This window comes from Mycetomoellerius zeteki, unplaced genomic scaffold, assembly GCF_001594055.1.
Source record: "Mycetomoellerius zeteki isolate Tzet28-1 unplaced genomic scaffold, Tzet1.0 scaffold156, whole genome shotgun sequence".
In the NCBI taxonomy this organism is placed as follows: Eukaryota; Metazoa; Arthropoda; class Insecta; order Hymenoptera; family Formicidae; genus Mycetomoellerius; species Mycetomoellerius zeteki.
The window spans coordinates 184,936-200,750 of record NW_017256511.1 but is presented as its reverse complement, the minus strand read 5'-3'; the positions used below and the strand labels follow the sequence as shown (position 1 = coordinate 200,750).

General features: G+C 35.7%; 3 protein-coding genes across 3 annotated transcripts in view; 1 reads left to right on the top strand and 2 right to left on the bottom strand.

Moving 5' to 3' along the window:
- LOC108720954 (beta-pore-forming protein unzipped) overlaps positions 1 to 1,619 on the bottom strand; it is a 26,227-nt gene extending 24,608 nt beyond the window's left edge. Inside the window, exon 1 of the mRNA XM_018445240.1 lies at positions 1,302 to 1,619. Coding sequence (XP_018300742.1) covers positions 1,302 to 1,304 — 3 coding nt within the window. The 5' untranslated portion in view covers positions 1,305 to 1,619. The remainder of the gene's footprint in view (positions 1 to 1,301) is intronic.
- Miga (mitoguardin) overlaps positions 1 to 8,022 on the top strand; it is a 35,944-nt gene extending 27,922 nt beyond the window's left edge. The window contains exons 4-10 of the mRNA XM_018445242.1: positions 5,400 to 5,587; positions 6,041 to 6,175; positions 6,428 to 6,540; positions 6,608 to 6,776; positions 6,861 to 7,095; positions 7,148 to 7,254; positions 7,361 to 8,022. Coding sequence (XP_018300744.1) covers positions 5,400 to 5,587; positions 6,041 to 6,175; positions 6,428 to 6,540; positions 6,608 to 6,776; positions 6,861 to 7,095; positions 7,148 to 7,254; positions 7,361 to 7,462 — 1,049 coding nt within the window. The 3' untranslated portion in view covers positions 7,463 to 8,022. The remainder of the gene's footprint in view (positions 1 to 5,399; positions 5,588 to 6,040; positions 6,176 to 6,427; positions 6,541 to 6,607; positions 6,777 to 6,860; positions 7,096 to 7,147; positions 7,255 to 7,360) is intronic.
- A 3,576-nt stretch (positions 8,023 to 11,598) lies between these two features.
- On the bottom strand, positions 11,599 to 13,998 carry LOC108720912 (uncharacterized). The gene is made up of 4 exons (XM_018445183.1): positions 13,603 to 13,998; positions 13,399 to 13,523; positions 12,781 to 12,885; positions 11,599 to 11,752 (listed from the first exon to the last, which is right to left on the bottom strand). The coding sequence occupies exons 1-4, from the start codon at positions 13,743 to 13,745 to the stop codon at positions 11,634 to 11,636; spliced, it is 492 nt and encodes a 163-aa protein (XP_018300685.1). The 5' UTR covers positions 13,746 to 13,998; the 3' UTR covers positions 11,599 to 11,633.
- Between the last annotated feature and the right edge of the window lie 1,817 nt (positions 13,999 to 15,815).

Genomic DNA, 15,815 nt, shown 5'->3' with positions numbered 1-15,815 from the left:
CCGCCACCGTCCTTTGCTGTTGCACTTTACGTGCCGCGGCGGCGTTCACTTTTATTCGAGGCTAACACCGCCAGGAACCACCACCGGCCGAGCTATCGACCCCTGAACTTGACCTCCATAGAAGCGAAAGCCTAAATCCCACAATTAGATTTGAGTCTCGTGTACGATCCGGCACATCCGCGAATCCTCGATGCGGATGCTTTAGGCTGCTTTCCTTTTAGGAGACGCAGTCGACATAAATGTCGTTCTATCTTTATATTCCTTGAATGTTAAGGAGGATAGAGCGACGTTTGTGTCGACTGTGTCTCCTAAAAGGAAAGCAGCCTTGGACAAGCATCTACGACCAATTTGGGGGAGGGAAGGATAGAATCTTGAGTTCAAAAAATTTTCATTTTCCAACGATGCCCGTTCTCATCTCGGTCCAGAATTTTTCTCTCTTTCTCTCTCTCTCTCTCTCTGCTGCGCACGCGTCTCGAACACTCGATTTTTGTTTGTTGTGAATTGTTGCGCAATAAACAAGGTACGCCCAGGTGTTGCCCGCGGCTGGTCGTATTGTTCGCGAATCCCTCGATCTCTCTCACGATGGATGCGTTCCCCCTCACGAGAGGGGCGAGGGAAACAATGCGATCCCACCCATTTTCTTCTTCTAAGGGGTTAGCGCGACCCGCAATCGATTCTATTGATCTATCCCGAATAGTCTATTTTATCGAGGGTCAAAGAAATCGTCTTTGCGAAATGCTAAGAAATAATTCGGTTCCTTATTATGATCTTATCGCCTCTCTGCGTCACTCTCGAGTGCACCAACCTGAAGTAAGCCATCGCTGCGTAACGTCTGCCAGCCAATTTATTAAGTACCCGATTTTTTCGCAATCTCCCCGTTAATGCGGGATGAAAATGGAAAAAAAACTTAAAAGAATTCGTACGTCTTCGCAAGGGTCTGTCGTAAAGTAATTATTTCAAAAGAAAAACAGCAGTTGGTGTTTACGATCACAAAAAAAAAGGAGAATAATTTCAGGTAGAAAGGACATCATCGTCACACAGCAGGGAAGGGGAAAGGCAAATCTTTTTCGTCAAGGAACTACATAATACTGAATTCTGTTGAATTGAATGGCGTTCGTTTCGTAACTACGTTGCACGAAATTATGTATGTCAAGTAGATCCCGGCCGTGTCAGGAAGAGATCAGAATTTTCTCCTATCTACGACGGACAGAGAAAAGCGAGACACTCGCAGTATTTTTTTTTTTTGCGGAGAAGTTGGAATCTCGGTGGAAAAAAATCGTTTGGGATTCTTCCATACTCACCATGGTTCTGTCTGCGTGCGTGCGCGTTCGTCGGGGTAATCTACTTTAATCCAAATAACGCGCGTACGTAAAAATCGCCAGGGACACTGAGGCGGAAAATCTCTTTCTCGTTTTTCTTTATCACGGGTTATGATCTCGCGACAACGATCGTCCTACGAGCACGGGGACGATCCTTTGTTTCTCTCGATCGACGAAAGCTTCCGCGTGTCAACGGCCCGTGTGTACGTGCGAGAATAACGCCACGACGAAGCACGCTGCGCGATCGGCGACGAACGAGTGACTCTGTTCAACAGTGCTGAACGTAGCCGAGTAACTGACGCCAGCGCGCGAAACGCCGAACGCTCCCCTCCTAACTTCGCGTCTCGTCCGTCCTTGTCGCGCAACCGGTGAGCGTGCGTACTTCGTCCTCCTCGCGCTTCCATTGGTCCCGCAGGATCAAAATCTTCGCGATGACCTCTTATTCGAATCCGGAAAGACGAAACTCACAAGATGGCCATTTTCCATGAGAAATTAAACAAACTCGAGAGTGTTTTGTCACATATTATTGAAAAGATGAAAAATATATCTAACCACGAAAAATATATTCACAATTATAATGCAACAGCGTTCTCATTTGCGTATTTACGATCGTGTTTGCCGCGCATTCGATTACGAATTACGGACGTTTAATTCATTAAGTTAATCCACACACACATCGCGGTTTGATCTCGATACGGAATGATTAGGGTGCCACGTCCAGTTCGTGGGGGCGTACGAACCCGTAATGTTTAATTCCGACGATTGTCCCCCCGAGGATTCCGTATAGCCACCCCTGCGCAACGTGCGCGCGCTTTAATATCAGCAACGCGTGTTTTTTCCCAATGAACGCATTTTGTTTCTCGAAAATTCACCGAGGGAAACTTCGAGTATATCGTATTCCTTGCAATAAAAACGACCGTCTGAATCGAAGTGTCACGAGGGGAGTGATGTGCGAGATGCAGATTGTAAATTTAAATAAAATAAATTGTTTCATTCGGCGTTAAGTGCGCGAGCTTCAAAGTGGCGGGAGCGCGCGCGCGCGCGTGTCGTATCGACCCTTCACCATTGGATGACGCATCCTCCAATGACCGGTCGGCCCGGCGATTACGTCACTCCGGGGGTATATTATTGACGCCGGACGTGTGCAACGGCGTCGCACTGCCGCGTTTCTCCGGGGGGCATCCCTCCGTGTCTTACGACCCCTCGGGATCGTCCTGGGGATTGCGTAATGACCGAGCACCGATGCGAGATCGCAGCAGGTTTAACCCTTTCGGGAGAAAACTTCCCTCCGATATGGCGGAATTCTCTCTGGAAAAGATAAACCCCGTCGCAATCCGTAACACGCGTACGCCGCTTCGAAAATAGATTATTCTTTTGAATTATGGCCTGACCTGGAATGAAGATGAATCCCACAGGGATGTAGGAAGAAAGAATGTAATTACAAATGTAGGGGAAGAAAGAAAACATGTGCATCTCGCATGGCATACATTTTTAAGATACAAAGAAAAGAATGACAGAAACTACCTTTTTTGATATTTTTTTTGGTTTGGAATTTTTAAGTACATGTGGCAATTAGCTATGCGATCTGCGAAGACGATTGTCCGTTTTAAGAAGAATATTCGATGCACTGTATGAGATATATATAAGATACAAAAATACGATACAAAAAAAGAGTAACATATAAAAACATGTTTTTCCTTTTAATTTTGATTTCAAATTTTTAAACATTTGAAGAGCAGAAAAGAGCAGAAAAGTTTTGTTAAAGTATCTAAAGGTTTAGCTAGATACAGATCTGAAAATAATTTTGTTAGATCATTAAAATAATTATGTAGTACACTCGAACTGGTTGTTAAAACGTCAAAACTTTTTGCAGCATTGCTTATTACGCTTAAGATTCTTACATAATAATTATAAGAGGTCAACAAAACTGTTTCCAGATCTGTATTTAATAGCTAAATTTTTAGATACTTCGACAAATTCGTTCTTTCCGTGAAGGACGATCTGCGAGGACGATCGTCTATTTCGAGAGGAACACTCAGCACGAGATTAATACAGTAAAGTGGCGCAATACGGAATACGCATTGCCGTGTTTTGGTTTCCTCACTCAATTTCAGGAATGCAATCTTTATGTTCGCCCGCCGAGCGTGCCGCGCAAATAAACCGGGGCGTTCCGGGGCACGTCTCACGCGTTGTGCATTCTCCCGCGAACGCGGGAGGGACAGATGTACGCCCTCCCATCTCCAAAATTGAAGCAGTGGACGAAAATTAGCGTTGTACGGCCGGAAATCCTTCTCCTGCCTGCTTCTACCGAACGATCGACATTTTATACATTTCCGAAAACGCGTCACGCCGATTAAAACCCATTCGTCACATCGCGAATTTCGACCCCGAATTCGTCAATAAGTCAAAGTCAAAGTCAATTTAAGCAACTTCGAGCAAACTCTGATTAACTTAACAATTAATTCATTGGTGATTAATTCAAGACTGAGAAAATCGACCTTAGAGCATATTTAAAACTATAATTTTTTGTAGTTTATTAATTCCTAATCTAATCTTTTTTTCTTACGTACATTAAAAGATAACAAAAAATGTATCACAAAAAATTTATAGTAATATAGAATAGAATATCAAAATTTTTTGCGACATTGGTTGGGCAATTATTATGTTTGAATTTCCGAACAAAATTATTTTTAGATATGTATCTAGCTAAATTTGTAGATAATTTAGCAAAACCATCTTTTCCGTGGAGATAAAGCTGCGACCTGCAAAGCAGACTTTTCTCTCTCTCTCTTTGGAAAATCGGGAAATACTCGAGAGGAACAGAATATCCGTCGCGATTGATTTATTGCGTTGTTGTCTCGTGATCTCACAATACTCGACGCGAAACGATTTTATATCTCGATAAGTTTGTCAAGTATTCTTCATAAGGTTCGTTACGCCACTGATTGGCAACCATTTAAACGATGAGTTCCGAAGAGTCAATTGTCACGCGAGATAATCACGATATCGATCTCACGCGACTGTTCCAGTTTCATCGGTCGGTGTTGTATACTTATAATTGTCAGTGACGATATAAAACAGCACAGATTGAAAATGATGACGGATCAGCCTTCAGGACATTAGCCGGTGGGGGAGGGAAGGGGGGGCGGCCCTCCGAATTAACGCGGCGTGTTGTCGGACTTCCGTTGTAGCAAATTGGTGAACGTTCTCCGGCGACTTACGAAAGATTGAATAAAGGCAGAGTGCCGTCATCGACTTGGAATTCGAATCCCTGAAGTCCTCAAGTGTAGCGACCGTCCTCGACTCTCCTGTCTTTCTTTCACTTTTTACTGTTAATTATTCGCGCGTACAGATCGACATTAATTTCAAATTCATTAATTTTCTAGAAAAAAGCGTAATTACCTGCGCGAGAAACGATGGGAAAGGTATATATTCTTCCGGCTGGCTGGAAACTGGACTCGAATTCCTACGTCAGAAAAGATGTATTAAAATAATATCAATATTTTAATATAATATTTTTCATCTTATTTTACCCTAATATATAATATTTTTGTAGACATCATAAAGTATAATATGAAATTACATTTATCGCACGAAAAGGACGACTTTGCTAAAGTATTTAAAAATTTAATTAGATACAGATCTAAAAATAATTTTGTCGGAGTATCAAAATTATGTAAGACTGGTTGCTCAAACTGGTTGCTAAAATGTCACAATTTTTTGCAGCATTACTCATCATACTTGAGATTCTTACAATGATTTTGATGGTCCGGCAAAATTATTTGATGATCTATATCTAGTTAAATTTTTAGATGCTTCAAATCTTTCTTTCCGTGAACGATTAGATTCATGAGTGGACTTTTACGCTTCGCTATCAATAACAACAACACCGTTAATTCTCATTATCATATGTTATCTTCTTTCCCACTGAGGCTATAACTTAATATCTGCTTACATTTCCTCTTGAAGTTCTCAGATTACTTTAATTACTTAATTACGAAATATAGTTTATTTTTCTTCTGATATAACCGGACTCAATTTTTTTCCGCCTAGATAAACTGATGCCGTTCTCGTTAACAGGACTCGAGGCGTTGGAGAAGGCTCTTTATTGCTGGGAAGACGCGCTCACCGCGTTCAGCTCGACTCTTGGCAACGACACCCTGGCTCTGCCGTCGAAAGCCGACGCAGCGTTCACCCACGATGTGCAGGAGCTGCTCGACATGGGCTACCAGATCCAAAGCCACGCGGAATTGCTTTTCCTCGATCAAGTACGGTATCTCTCTCCTATCCATCAATCCACAAAACTAATCCTGACTCAGCGTGACCATGAGATCCGATTTTCAATCTGGAGAGACCACCGCCCGTCTTTCGTGAGCAGACGAACGGACGATCATTCCATTCCGTTGCATTCATCATCAATTGCCCTTCTACCGGTCCAGTAAAAAAATGCGGAAAATTAATCCAATTTAAATGACAACCGCCCCGGGGGTAATTAGCGCAACGAGTCACTTGACCTGACGCCAGCCGCCGGGAATTGTTGCGGAACGTTAATGGCATAGGAAGTGAATGACTTTCTCTGAAAACAATCTGAGTTTTCGAAACGCGATACATACATCGAGAATTAGGCGTTCATTATCGCGAGAGTTACGATCTATCCATATCGCCGACGCATCCAACTTCTGACTTTTGTCTACTTACTTTATCTTCTTTTTTTTCTGCAGCACTCCGTTTTATTCCGCAACGACAGCGAGGAGAGCCTCGACAAACCTTCAAACTTTGGTACACGGCTATTTGGTTTCAGGGATAAAGCTGACGCCGCATCATCGCCCGAATCGTTCGAATCTGCACGTGACGGGGTGAGTTATATGCACGAGACAGATAAATATAATCTGTCCGTATCCCGCGACAGATTAAACGGATGTGTTGAGTGGCTGTGGGACGTTAATGTAATTCGAAGACGTGCAATGACTCTCGAAAAAATGATCAATTATTTTATATCTGATAATATCTATGTCATGTATTTATTTTCATAATTATAAACTGTTTCTGACAATTCTCTTGATATTGAAGAAAAAAAGATAGATTAGCTGCTCATTAAATTATTTCAGGTTGCAGATTTGCGTGAATTCGAAGAATTTTCAGAATTATTTCCACATTTTGAAAAGCAAAAGCTTTATCATACTGCTCTTAAACAGTACGAGGATAAAGGCATTCCTTGCAGGTAAACTGGCTCAGTTTATATTTGTATCTCTACACGTATGATTATGACATATAATCATATATTACAGGAGACTACACACGGAACTCGTAAAGTGCGGATCAGACGTGGAATATTTAGCGAAAGTGTACTGCCTGCGTCAAGCCTATACGAAATTATTTAATTTACCTACGGCAACGACATATATAGTTGACGTAGGTCGTCAAGTCATTAGCGATTTAATTATGTACGCGGATAGGGTAAGAATATTAATCGAGTAAATAAACATAATGAAAGTATTCAAATCGCTTGACACTTTAAAAGAAGAAATTTCTATGTTACAGGATCCTAAGGATTACTTAATGTATTATGAGCGTATGATGGAGTTCCTACAAGAGTCACGCAATCATAGCATCATGGAGGAGGAATTGACCGCCCGAGGTGTCAAGTGCATGAACTTTTACGACGTGCTTATTGATTTCATACTCTTAGACGCCTTCGAAGACGTGGAAAAACCACCGTCGTCCGTCAGAGCTATAATTCAAAATAGATGGGTGTCCGCCAGTTTCAGAGAAACTGTATGTACACGAATATAAATTTTCTATCACGATTTTAATATTTATCTAATCATCGATTACCTTCGCTCTGGTCAGTCCTGGCAGGCAAACGAAAGATGCTGAAATACGATCAAGGCTTCTTGGCGCACTTCTACTCCATCTCCGAACAAATCTCGCCGATGTTCATTTGGGGATTCTTGGGTTCCGAAGAGAGCCTACGTTCCACTTGTCATTACTTTAGAGAACAAGTAATCGAGTTTCTTGTAGATATATTTAATTTCTTCAAGGTACGGTACACCACAGTCGATGACCTTGCCGTGGATATTCTCAGGGAAATGAAACTAAGAGTCGATAATATAAATCAAAGGCTGTCGTTAGAAGGTTGCTAGCCAAATTAAATATGTTTAGGCAACAATTTCAATACAATATGTTGAATGCGCTTAATATTATAAATTACATTGCATATATACTGCGTTCAATCTATGTTGTAAAATAAAATGTTAATATTAATATTAATGAAATTAAGGCATATCTGATAAGTTTATAAAAGATGCAGTACATCATTGCACGTTTTAATTTTCATTACCGCGCCCATAATGAGTAATTGTAGTAAGCAGTCTGTGAAATTATCTTACGAAATAGTACCACAGAGTAACACTGCGCATCCTTCCTGTTACCGCCAATTAGAATCACGCATATATCAAGTTTTACCTAACATTTGAATATATCAAAGTTATATCAATTTCGAAGAAAACATTAACAGACTCTAATGTCCAGTTCTATGAATACAGAAAATATAAAAAAAAATTAATGGAAACATTCACGATAGATTTTACATAAATGGATGTCAAATTTATAGGCACTGGACTTTATAAAATTTGGGAGATTAATACATTACGCACACTTACAATTAAACGCATGATTTTATTTATTTTGACAAAACAAATAAACGTCGTTATTAGTCATTGTGATACAAATTTTGTAGATATTCTGTAAATCATTTTGCAAGATTTGCAAGACGTAAAACATTATGATCTATTAATATTTATCAATGTATGACACACAGTCGCATTTTTTATTTTATTTTACAAAGGTTTGCTTTTTAATAAAAATTATAAAAAAGACTCTCAAAAATATAAAAAAAGAAACACAAGAATCAAGGCTAATGAGAGTACAGTGCGGTTAACAGTGCGCAACGCAGAGATATACACTTATAATAATAAGATTGAAAGACCGCTAATGTTAACTACAATATTTTAAATTAAGAAGCGCCATAACGGTCAGAACGTTAAGATGTTGAACACACACTATTGTAAATTCATTTAAATGAATTAATTTCAGAAATTATAATTGCGTGCCGATATGGTTGTCGGACTTTCAACGCAATCAAATCTGAAAATATTAATAATCCCCCCAAATTTCCCAACTTAAAAACTGTAATAAACTTATTGCGAAAAATAATGCTTCGGCCGGGAGTCGAACTCGGATCTCTTGCATTCCGTGCGAGCGTCCTAAGCCTTTAGACCACCGAGACCATATCGGCACGCAATTATAATTTCTGAAATTAATTCATTTAAATGAATTTACAATAGTTCAACATCTTAACGTTCTGACCGTTATGGCGCTTTTTAATATACACTTATGTTATAAATTTATTGTGTTATCTTGATGTCACATCCACAATTAATTGAACGTTTCCGACTTTGTTTTGAGTTATCTTCAGATAAATTTATGTACACACTAAATTTATAACCTAAGTCTGTATATCTCTGCGTTGCGCACTGTTAACCGCACTGTACTCTCATTAGCCTTGATTCTTGTGCGTTTTTTTTTCCTTTTTAATATCTTACAAAGTTCTTCGCACAGATTGTAAAATGATACCTCAGTGATACTTTTCTGTATTATTTAAAGGATTATGATGTATTATAAAATTAACATTTTATAATAGTTATGATTTTACAGTTAGTTGTGATTTATGTGATAAAACTTAGAAGCATTTAAGTGAAATCATGTAATATAACATCGTTCTTTACAGATACAAATAAGATAATATACATTTTCTTACAGTAGCAAAAAAGTCCATTTCTAAGTTTTATGAACAAATTCTCCCATTGCGTTTTAATTTTACTAGATAATTAGTTTTAGTAAAATGCTGGATTCAAAAAAAAATTTAATGTTTTTATTGCTATTTTATAGAAGTTATCATCACATCAAAATATTTATAGATAAATTACAAATAATTATACATCATAGAGTTGAATAGCAATCCAAGATTAATGCATTGCCAAAAAATGTACTTGTATGAATAATTATTATGAGTTGCCAATGAGTTTAATAACATTCCAAATATAAGCCATAATGTAAAATAGTTTGATAGTATAGTATATCATATAAGTATACATATACAGGGTGTTTCATAAAAGCATGTTGATACTTTAGAAGGTAAATCTATACACTAAAATAAGTAAAAAACCATATGAACATAATGTCCTACAAATCTTAGCTTTCAAGTTATGGATGATTAAAGGAAATGTTCGAAATGCTCACTGTGTGCGTCAACACGCGTACATTTTAGCTGTATATTTTAGCACATCTCGATATTATCTAATGTTTACAAACAATATTTATCAATAAATCGGACAGAATTTCAAACAGTCGGTATTTTATGTTCGCGAGTTATTGTTCTAAATACTGTGCTAAGACTGGATTGTTCCATCTTTCGGTAAACTTCAGCTCACTGTCTTACTCTCTTATTCTTATGTTCTTACTCTTTTACTCTTTTGTTTATCCAATAAGTAAATTACCACAGTTTATCTAAAGATGAAACAAAATTATTAAGTAATGTACACTTATGCTGAAATGGCCGACATACATAGATGTACCCATGATCATTCATGCACGATGGCGCTCCGTCTCATTTCCTAAAGTGAGAACATTCCTAAACAATGCATTCGCAAACCGATAGATAGGGTGAGGCAGCCTACCTCATGGCCACAGCGATCTCCTTTGATTCAATCCATTAGATTTTTACTTTTGGGACCATTTAAAATCTATTGTGTATTCAACGCTAGTAAATAATGCGGATAATCTGTGAGAAAGGATACGAAATAGATTTGAGACTATTCGAAGAATACCTAGTATTTTTAATAACGAGTGCGGGACTCGATGCTAAGGCGTGAAGTAGCATGTGTTGCACGAAGCGAATATTTCGATTATTTTCTTTAATCGTTCATAACTTGAAAACTAAGATATGTAGGACATATGTTCATATGACATTTTTTACTTATTTTAGAGTATAGATTTACCTCCTAAAGTATTGACATGCATTTATTAAACACCCTGTAAGGAAATGGAAGTAACTCATTACTTGTAACGAAGTTACAGTTACAAATTATTTTTTTGGTAACTTTACTGATAATTGCGTTACTTTTTTTTACTGGTAACTGTAACGATAACGTAATTTTTTTTGTAACGGTAACGAAAGTTATTTTTATCGTTTTTACACACAATTGGACACAGTTCGATTGGACACTCAAATTGTGACTAGAAAGTCCCTAGGTACCCGTCCGCTGTAATTGATGGTCGTCAATTTAAAAAAAAAACAACGGAAAAATAACGAAAAGTTATTTTCTCAAGTAACGATAACTGTAATGAGTTACTTTTAAAAATTGGTAACTAGTAACGGTAACTTGTTACTTTTTCTATTCTGTAACTGTAACTTATTACTTTTAAAAAGTAACTTTGCATTCCTTACATATATATAAATAGTACAAGAATATAGTATTATTTAGTGATGAATGATGAAAATATATTTAATTATTTTTACCGGAAAGAAGTATGTAATGATAAATGCATTAATTTTATGACATTTGATACAATTTGTTAAATGATAAAATCCTTAAATATTTATTTTATAAATAATTTAACTTTTATGATGTGAAATATTATGTATCTTATCCAACAAAATATTATATTTGAACAAAGGTATCGTTTTAATTATGGAAATAAAATTATGGAAATGACATAAGACATAAAGCATAACATAAAAATTATACCTATTTTAAATTATACCTTATTTTAGTCATTATAATCAATATCAAGAAGTTTATCAATAAAATACTGGATAGTTTTTTAAGCTCTGCATGTAATGAAGAAGATATTAGGAATCAATATAAAATATTAGAAAAAATTAGGAATAAAAATTAAACATACAATGGATAAAAATATAATATATAATATATAATATATAATATATCTAATATTTATATATCGATTATGTATTTAATTTTTAATCCTAATTTTCTTATTCCTTTAATATTTAATATTCATTCCTAATATTTTCTCCATTATATACCTTACTTTCGATTCGTTTGTTACAAGAAAGCTCTTTTACAATCTTGTAAAAAAAATTAAAAAATATGCTAAGGTAATATACTGTATACAATAAGATATAATTAACATTACAGTGGAAACTGTAAAAAGTATAAATTATCAAAAATTTTTTGTGTATATGATAAATGTTAAAAATTTACGTCAGAGAAATTAAATTGATATAATACATTAACCATAATGAAGGAAGTCTATATTTTCATCCTCAGAGTCTTCTTCATCGCTAGATGGCACAACAGGCATTAAATATGATATATTATGCTCGCGTTTATACCGTTCGAATCTGCCTACTATAAAACAAAATAAAACATACATGAATAACAGCAAATTCGGTTGGACGCAGTAGTGTGTAATGCTACATATTAAAACCATGGTATACTGATTTAACAAATGTAAGAAAGTGAAATGCAGATATTTTGAATTATAAAATATATATTTTACTTAACAGCACAATAAGACATATTGAGGATTTATTACGGTTTAATCCGTTTTTATATTTATTAAACACATTTTTACATCAATTTATGTACGACGGCTTTAACGTGCACCAGTGTGCGTCCAATCGTGCGAATTTAATATAAGGATGCGTCAAAGTCTCACTACAAATGCTTTAAAATATTTGATTGAATAATCAGAAAAATTTTACTAACTGACTAATTAACGAATGATTCAAAGCGTTTGTAGCATTACATTAACCGTATCCCAAGTTTAAAAAAGCTCTGTGTCCATGATGCTATAAATCAATCTAAGATTTCAAGTTATAGCATCATAGACACAGGACTTTAGAACTTGTCTTTGTTCATTTGCAAATAACAGCTAAGCATCTTGTAAAATATATATATATATATATACAGGGTGTTTGGAAAGTAATGAAAAATCTATTGCATAGGAGCAGAATGAACTAAACTGAGAAGAAAAGTCCTCTACCATTTTACAATTTTCGCAATAGTTATCAAGATATTAATTATTAAAAATTGTCGAAAATTGGTCTTCAATAATTTTTTACTCAAATACTATCAACTTTACAGAAAAACTGAAAGAGACATTCTGAAAAAATTCTCAGAACCTTATGAGAAGAAAATAAATAATTTTTGTCTCTTACAGTTTTTCTGTAAAGTTAATAGTATTTGAGTAAAAAATTATTGAAGACCAATTTTCGACAATTTTTAGTATTAATATCTTGTTAACTATTGTGAAAATTGTAAAATAGTAGAGAACTTTTCTTCTCAGTTTAGTTCATCCTGCCTGCGAAAGATTTTTCATTACTTTTTAAACATCCTGTATATACATATATATAAGTAAAAATAATTATTCTTACTGTCATAAGTATTTCGAATATGATTTGTCTCTTCTATACGTTCTGGGTCGTATGATATAAGTGGATGCTTTTCTTTGGATTTGATCAATCTCAACCATGGATACCCTATTGAAACAAAGATAACAAAATATAACAGAGAAGCAAGATGTAAATCTGTTCTTCATAGAAATAATAGGTCTATCCTTTTTAACTAAGGTTTTTGCATATTCATCTTTCTTCTTTTTCTGTTCATTGAAGAGAAAAAGAAAAAAGATGAACCGTGCAAAAAGTTCAGCTAAAAAGAACAGGTCTCAGGCTTCATAGCTGCTTTCCATTTACACACAAGTGAAATTGAGTCTGAAGTAGGCTGAGTATTTTATACTTAGATTAATGATGTCTTTGGTAAAAAGTTATCATATGACAACACAGATTCATAATCTCACTTTTAAAGTGAATTTACGAGACTCACTAAAGCATATGATCTTGATTTTGTGCAGATTATAGGTAAAAAGTTGAATCTCATTTGTCAGAATGCAAAAGGAACGCGCATTCAACCGAGTTATAACATCACAGTGTAAATTATCTGAGAATCAGTGTGAATGAAAAGCAACTATTTTATGGTGGGAAAAATTACTGTACATTTGAGTGCCTTCAGAAGATAGATCTTAATTTCTCTCGCGAGATTTTTGTGCACTGTCTTTTCTGCTATCACTGCTCCAAACAGATATAGAATGAGATAGTATTTCTTGCCGTTTATCTCTGTACTGCAATGAGATTTGAAATTGGATTGTTTCATATATATCGAATGCATATTTCTCCTTTTCTTCTATCACATCTGATTACCTGAATTGCAAACAACCATTTTCAATTCGGAGGTAGTAGTCGGATACGTCGGTCAATTGAATAGAAATAACGACGCTAAGATCTGTCTGGTACCATTTGATTGCTGGGTTACGATAGTCAGAAACAAGTTCCGGACAGTTCATGACTTTGTGCAATTTTCTCACCGAGAATCGTTCATTTAAGCTAAGTTTTCTTCGGACAATATACGATATTATTGCCGTATTTCGGCCGCAACGGTAGTCAGTGTGGTGACTGTGGTTACAACTCACAAGTTACGACTTTAAAAATTATCCCAATTTTAAATTTGTGTGTCATATATACACTGTCAGTACTGAAAATAATTCATGTAATGTATACTGATTTTTAGTACTAGCAGTATACAGGGTAGGCCATTTTAATCAATACACGCGAATATCTCGTCAGATAAGCAAGATAGCGAAAAATGTTTCAGACCAAAGTTGTATGGCTTTGAGGGAGACATTAGATGGTGTCATTAGTTTAACCTTGAATAGTTGCTTGAAGGTCACGTGAAGGTTACCTTCAATTTCTTAAATGGAAATCCTTATTTTGCATTGCATATTCTCGTAGCTTACCTCGAGAGTTTTCTAAAACACTATAATAAAATATTTTTTCATCAAGTACTTTTTTAGTTATGATGCTCGAAAGTTACAATACCTCCGGCATTTAGCATTATCCAAAGTGTCCGACCGACAGCTAAAACCTCTTAAATGTTGTTTAAGATCATGAACTAGATAACATTTGTTAAGATCAAGGTCATTGGAGGCTGATCTTATTTTCATTTTTACGCTAAAAATTCATTTTAGTAAAAATGAAAATAAGATGTACAATTTCCAATGGCCTTGATTTTGATAAATGTTATCCATTTCATGGTCCTAAACAACATTTAGGAGGTTTTGGCTGTCGACACCTTGGATAAGGCTAAATGTCGGAGGTATTGTAACTTTAGCATCATAACTAAAAAAGTACTTGATGAAAAAATATTTTATTATAGTGTTTTGGAAAACTCTTGAGGCAAGCTACAAGAATATCGAATGAAAAATAGGGGTTTCTATTTAAGAAATTGAAGGTGACCTTCACGTGACCTTCAAGCAACTATTCAAGGTTAAACTAATGACACCACCTAATGTCTCCCTCAAAGCCATACAACTTTGGTCTGAAACATTTTTCGCTATCTTGCTTACCTGACGAGATATTCGCGTGTATTGAAATGGCCTACCTTATAATATCCGAATACAGCTGTGTATAATATTCGGACTCGGCCTAAGTTAGGTTAGGTTAAATTAGCTCAGGTCCGACATAATTAAATTTATGATCTTTTATTATATAAATGCTGCATAAATAAGTTTGCATACTCATTGTAATGCTAGAATATCTTATATATTGCTGCAAAATTACAACTTTCTCTCTATAATTATCATATCTATCGATTATCAAACTCTGATGATAATAACGTTAAAATCACAGTTAAGTAAAAATCAAGTATTATTAAGTTTTAAACATATACACATGTCTACGAAACTAATAAATCAAAATTAGTACTGGGTAAATATTAACCTCAATAATCGTCAACTTTAACGCTTAATATCTCGGTCGCGAGGCAGAGCGACACTTTTTTCTGCCAGATTCTTTCGTTTCATGCAAAAAACGCATCGATTGAGTATACTTTCATCAAAATTTGAGGTAAAAAAGGTCTTAACATTTACTTAGTACTATATTTCTCAGTACTATATCTCTTACTCATCACTCAAATTTTAATTCACGCGAAAGACCGGCCGTCTTTAATAGTATCTCGTCGGTGGTGGTCGGTGGTTTTATTCACGTGGTCTGTTCTTTTTGGCTGAACTTTTGCACCAGTTCATCTTTCTTCATCTTCTTTCCTCCTAGAGAGAAAAGGAAGAAAGATGAACTAGTGTTCTATTCTTGAAAAGAAACGTATACGAAAAACTAGGAAAATACTACTTCATCTTTCTTTTCTTTCCTCTTGGAGAGAAAAGGAAGAAAGATGAACTGGTATAAAAGTTCAGTTAAAAAGAACAGGCCTTTTATCGTTCTATAATATTCGATGAACAATTGCTGGATTCATCCTGCATCCGATTTTCGTCGTACGATGTTCTGCATCCAATCAGAAAACAGGATTCCGATAACACGAAGCCAAATTTATCGGAATCCTGTTTTCTGATTGGTTGCAGAGC

Bases quoted from the DNA above. Each gene is read 5' to 3' on its own strand.
- LOC108720912 (XM_018445183.1), bottom strand. From the start codon at position 13,745: ATGAACTGTCCGGAACTTGTTTCTGACTATCGTAACCCAGCAATCAAA. The intron at 13,524-13,602 runs GTAATCAGATGT...ATCTCATTGCAG, and splicing joins AATGGTTGTTTGCAATTCAG to TACAGAGATAAACGGCAAGA. The intron at 12,886-13,398 runs GTACAGTAATTT...TTGTTTCAATAG, and splicing joins TCTTCTGAAGGCACTCAAAT to GGTATCCATGGTTGAGATTG.